Genomic DNA, 5280 nt, shown 5'->3' on the forward strand with positions numbered 1-5280 from the left:
CTTTTGTCTTTGATTGAGCCGTGTCAAAGAGGAATTTCTGTTACTATGTGAGAGATAAAGTTTCTTGAATCTTGAATAAGAGGCTTTTTTCACAATTATATGACATTTTACACAAATTGATGAATCGATTAACGGAGAAAACAATCAACAGATTAAATGCTAATATAAAATAATCGTTGGTTGCAGCACTACCATTACTGTAATGATACACTCCTTACATATGACATAATTAAGCATCGTTTCAGTGGACTCTTTTGAGTTTTGCTGTTTGTTTGTGTAACTTTAGGCTCTCAGCCACTTTATACTAAAAGCACACGTGCGAGTGTCTGCTGGAGGGGATGAAAGGTAGCTGACGTCAGACATCGTTGGCATGCCAACTCCGAGAATGGAGCTCACATCTGAAAAACAGCAGCTGAGGCGGTTTTAGTGAGGGGAAACAAAAGGCAAGGCTGCACTGATTAAATAGCTTTTCATGATATTCTGTATGTTTCTACATATCTGCCAACATATTGCCTGGAGCTACAAGCTATTAACTTCGCCTCAAGGACAAACAGTGCTGATTTATTGATATTGATTTAATTATCCTCAAAGAAACCAATTAATTATTAAACTCCACGTTTGTTTAACATGATATAAAAAAACATCCGGTTGTCCCCCTTTTTTTCCCCCCTCCAAAGACAAAAAAAGGTGATAATGAACCACAGTTGGAAAGTCTTTGTGAGAATGCAATACAATGCCATGGTAACATTAGAGGGGGTTACCCGGGAAACCACCGTCGCCATGGAGACTGCATCACAGGGCGGGTTCAGCAGGCAGGAGGCGGAGCGTAGCGCACGTTGTCCCCTCTTTCATCCACACTGTTTTCATCCTGTCATCGCCGCGCACATGACCTCAAACACGGAATAAACATACTTCATATTCCCCTCCACTGCTCGCTCTGGACGGACTTTGCAACGATATTGAATCTTTGAGAAAATATTATTATGACATTTTGAGTCTGGGTTACTTCATTTCTCCGTTTTATTTAATATAGGCTATATAGGCAACTCTGAATAAAAATACAATTTACGAAAAGCTCGACTTTGAATGTTATGATAAGCGTTTCCATCTACACCACTCTGCGTTTTATTACCTGAATAATAATCTGAACAAGACTCAAGAGTCCAAAGTCTCGACAGGTTATGATATTAAATATAACCTAAAACAGGCATTTGGCTATATGGATTACCATAGATTATCCATTACATTACTGGACTTTTTTTTTTCCACGAATCACAAGACGTCTTTTTTTGACTGGTGGGTTGATGCAATATAGTAGACTATGCTACACGTGAGTCCCAGTCATGAACATCAACAACTTTCGCATGAACATCAAGATATGTAGGCATCGTGTGGCACTAGACACTGCAAAAATATTTCTTTAAACAAGCCACTTATTCCTCAAAAAAAAGAATATTGTCAACAGCTTGGAAATTAATACTTTTCCAAAGCGAATGTTTTGGAGTATTAATGTTAATACTTTATTTTAAAGAAATCCTCGAAACATTTGACTGTGTAAACAAGTGGAATCATCATTTCTCACTCGCTTAAGTCTAAAAAGTGATAAAGGACTTGTTAAATGGACATTTGTGCAGTGTTCATCCACAGATATGAACTGACACATTACGATTGGCTATATAAAAAAAAAATAGTATTGTCGCTACTATTCATGCTCCATAAATGATCCAGGCGGGATTTTTGTTGGGTTCATTTACACGTCTGTGAAAATCTTTTTGATGTTGACGCAGTTCTGGTTGTTCTCGGTGGTGAAGTTGGGCTGTTTGAACGCACTGTTGATGCCCTCCTCTATCACCATGTACTCAGACTTGCTGAGGGACGAGGAGCTGCACGATCTCCTCAGCTCCTCAGAGGGGAGGTGCTCACAGCTGCCCGTGTGCACGTACTGTGGATGCTCCTCTCCGTCAGTCTCCCTGTGGTAAAAATAGTTGAAGTTGGACACAATCACTGGCACTGGTAAGGCAATGGTCAGCACGCCTGCTATTGCGCACAGCGACCCCACTATTTTCCCACCGATGGTCACTGGATGCATGTCTCCGTATCCCACTGTGGTCATGGTGACCACTGCCCACCAAAACGCGTCCGGGATGCTGGTGAAACTGGAAGTGGGGTCGTCTGCTTCTGCGAAGTAAACCGCGCTGGAGAAGAGAATAACTCCGATGAAAAGGAAAAATATGAGCAAGCCGAGCTCTCTCATGCTGGCCTTGAGGGTCTGCCCCAAAATCTGAAGTCCCTTTGAGTGTCGTGAGAGCTTAAAAATGCGAAAGACTCTCACCAGCCTGATCACCCTCAGGATGGCGAGGGACATCGCCTGTTGGCCGCCGTTGTTTTCCTTCTGGGCCAGCTCTGTCCCCAAAGTGATAAAGTAGGGGATTATGGCGACAATGTCAATGATATTCATGATGTTTTTGGAGAAGGATGTTTTGCTGGGGCAGGCGAAAAACCTGACCAGCAACTCGAAAGAGAACCATATGATGCAGAGAGTCTCTATCACAAAGAAAGGGTCTGTGAACGGGTTTGGCACATAGGGAGCTGTGCCATTGACCGTGGGTGCCACTGTGGCTTGGTCTCTGTCATCCCGAAATTCCGGCAGAGTCTCCATGCAGAAAATGACAATTGAAATCAAAATAACAAGCACTGAAACGATGGCTATCCCCCTCGCTGGCCCGGAGCTTTCAGGATACTCAAACAAAAGCCAAACCTGCTTTTGGAAATCATTTTTGGGCAGTACGCGCTCCTCTTCTTTTATAAAGCCTTCATCATCACGGAATTTCTCCATCGCTTCCTCTCCTAGTTGATAAAACCTAATCTCCTCGGAGAAAATATCAATGGGGACGTTAACAGGTCTCCGTATGCGCCCCCCTGACTGGTAGTAGTAAAGGATGGCATCAAAGCTGGGTCTGTTCCTGTCGAAGAAGTACTCGTTCCTCAGTGGGTCAAAGTAGCGCATCCTTTTCCTGGGGTCCCCCAGCAGCGTGTCTGGGAACTGGTTGAAAGTTTTAAGTTGCGTCTCGAAGCGTAAACCTGAAATGTTGATAACGACCCTCTCGCAGCATCCCTGGCGACCGCGCTCGTATCGATCCACGGACAGGTGAGGCGCCGAGAGTACGGCGGACTCTTCCAGTATGTTTTCCACCGTCATGACGCCGTTCTCCACCTCGGCATAACCCCGGCGGTCAGTCGCGTTGCTGCCTCTGTGCCTGGCGGAGGAGGGCGATGGGATCACGCTGGAGGTCTGGTCATCCATACAGGTGGTTTTCGGTCTGGAAGGGGCAGAGCGCGCCACGCCTCTCCCAGCCAAAGCCTACAGCTTTGGGAAGCTGAGGCCGACGCCACTTACATCTCTTCTAACCATCACCTATCTCTGCGTATCCACACACTGAAGAGCTGCACTCCCTTCCCCACCCCCCCCACCCCCACCCCCTTTCCCCTTTACAAACACGTCGACACCCGCCCACGGCGCGCATATGTCTGACATACGTCCACCACCCGCCCAATCGGAAATTAACTTGACACTTAATGCCGAGCACACACACACAGACACGCACACACCTTCCATTCAAGTGAGGTGAAAGGAAAACACTTGATGAAATCACATTCACACCTGTTTGATCAAAGTTACATTATTTCCCTGTGAGCTCATGCAGGGCTCATATGAATTTTATATCACCTTATATAAATGCGAAAAATAGAAAAAAAAGATCACCGCTGCTGTCTTGAACCATCCAGATTCTTTTTCTCCAGAATCACTATATAGCTGACTTACAGCACAACCTGAATCCAAAGAAAGGAGAAAAATCATAACAGAAAAGCCATTCAGGAGCAACATTCCCTATTTTCTCAGTGTGTCTCTCCAATAACGTCTGGCAACTTTTGTGTAAGACTTTTCACACACACACAGTGCTTCACTTTTCCCACTGAAATTTAAGTTTATGTAATTGGGTTTTTGTGATAAAGATGGACTACACTGTAGATGCCAAGATATTCACTGTCCAAACCTGATGAAAGTGAACAAACTCTTCAATTGCTTATTCTTCTATTTCGTGTCTTATTCATGTTGGGGGGCTGTTGCTCTCCATGGTGCTGAAAACAAGCGCGCACCGGCATTTAAATAAATGCGCACTCTCTTCTTCAACAGATAAGTTTTTTTTGAGTGATCAGGACACATAAGCCTCAGGATCAATCACCTCATTTCCACTCGAAAAAAAATTTTCTGCCATGTGGTGACAGACTCGCCTCAAAGAAGCGTCTGGAGTGTCAGCTTTTGTTACAGCTGTGATTAATGACGAAAATGCAAAATCAGTTTTGTCTATAATGCAAACTGACAGGCTTCATCAAAGGCGTCTGTCACTGTCTGTGGTTTTAGGAGCACGTGCACGGGGTTAATGAGTTCAAATGGGATTCAAGCATGATGCACAATGTGCTCCTTTTTTATTATCATTATTATTATTATTGTGCCACTCTGGGTTTTCATTTGAACCTGTCAAACTCAAAGGAAAAGCTGAGCCTCTCTTCTATCCAAATATGGCAACATCAAGTACTCAACTATGAACATACTCAGAAAATCCTCTTAAAGCGGATGACACTGATCTAAAAAACCTATTGACCTCTTTTGCACTGCCTGTAAAAATTAGTTCTAGAGCATGGGAAAACCTCTCACTACCATTAATATTATACATAAAAATAAAACCAGATGCTGGAAGCAAATAAAGCTGGAGTAATAAATTCCACTCTGTGTTTAAGGAATCTTTAAAAATCTAAATTTATTTGATTTATTTTGTTATCTGAAGAGACACAACACTCAGATTCTCCATCCATAACATCAGAGACCTGCAAGAATCACAGCAGGAACGTCATTGGACCTTTTTATGGAAACATTTTTAATGCAAAAAGTATTTTAAAAAAAAACATTAAATAAATGGCAAAAAAGCTTTATCTCTTCAGTGCTGATCGCAGGTGTTTCAAAACATTTTGTTATGATGATGAGAAGCTCTGTGATGCTCTGTACAAAGCGTGCAATTGTTGCACTTATTTCAAGTATTAATTTACACCATCATTAATCATTTCATAAAACACTGCTGTGTGAACCTTATTTTGATAATCAATTAATTGTTTAATTTATCAAGCACAAGTCGAGCCGTTTTCAGGTTCAAGCTTCCCCAAAGTAAGGACTTTGCTGCTTTCTCTGTTTTATTGTATTAAATACCTTCTGGGTTTTGGACT

At 42.7% G+C, this 5280-nt stretch overlaps 1 protein-coding gene across 1 annotated transcript; it reads right to left on the reverse strand.

Annotated features, from left to right (window-relative positions):
* Nucleotides 1–1002: 1002 nt before the first annotated feature.
* kcna3a (potassium voltage-gated channel, shaker-related subfamily, member 3a) lies at nt 1003–3572 on the reverse strand. Its single transcript, XM_067586715.1, has one exon. It carries the CDS (start codon nt 3302–3304, stop codon nt 1751–1753), a length of 1554 nt encoding a protein of 517 aa, XP_067442816.1. The 5' UTR covers nt 3305–3572; the 3' UTR covers nt 1003–1750.
* Between the last annotated feature and the right edge of the window lie 1708 nt (nt 3573–5280).

The sequence above is a fragment of the Thunnus thynnus genome, chromosome 4 (assembly GCF_963924715.1).
Source record: "Thunnus thynnus chromosome 4, fThuThy2.1, whole genome shotgun sequence".
Lineage (NCBI taxonomy): Eukaryota > Metazoa > Chordata > Actinopteri > Scombriformes > Scombridae > Thunnus > Thunnus thynnus.

Coding starts and splice junctions, on each gene's coding strand:
- kcna3a (XM_067586715.1), bottom strand. CDS start 3,304: ATGGATGACCAGACCTCCAGCGTGATCCCATCGCCCTCCTCCGCCAGG.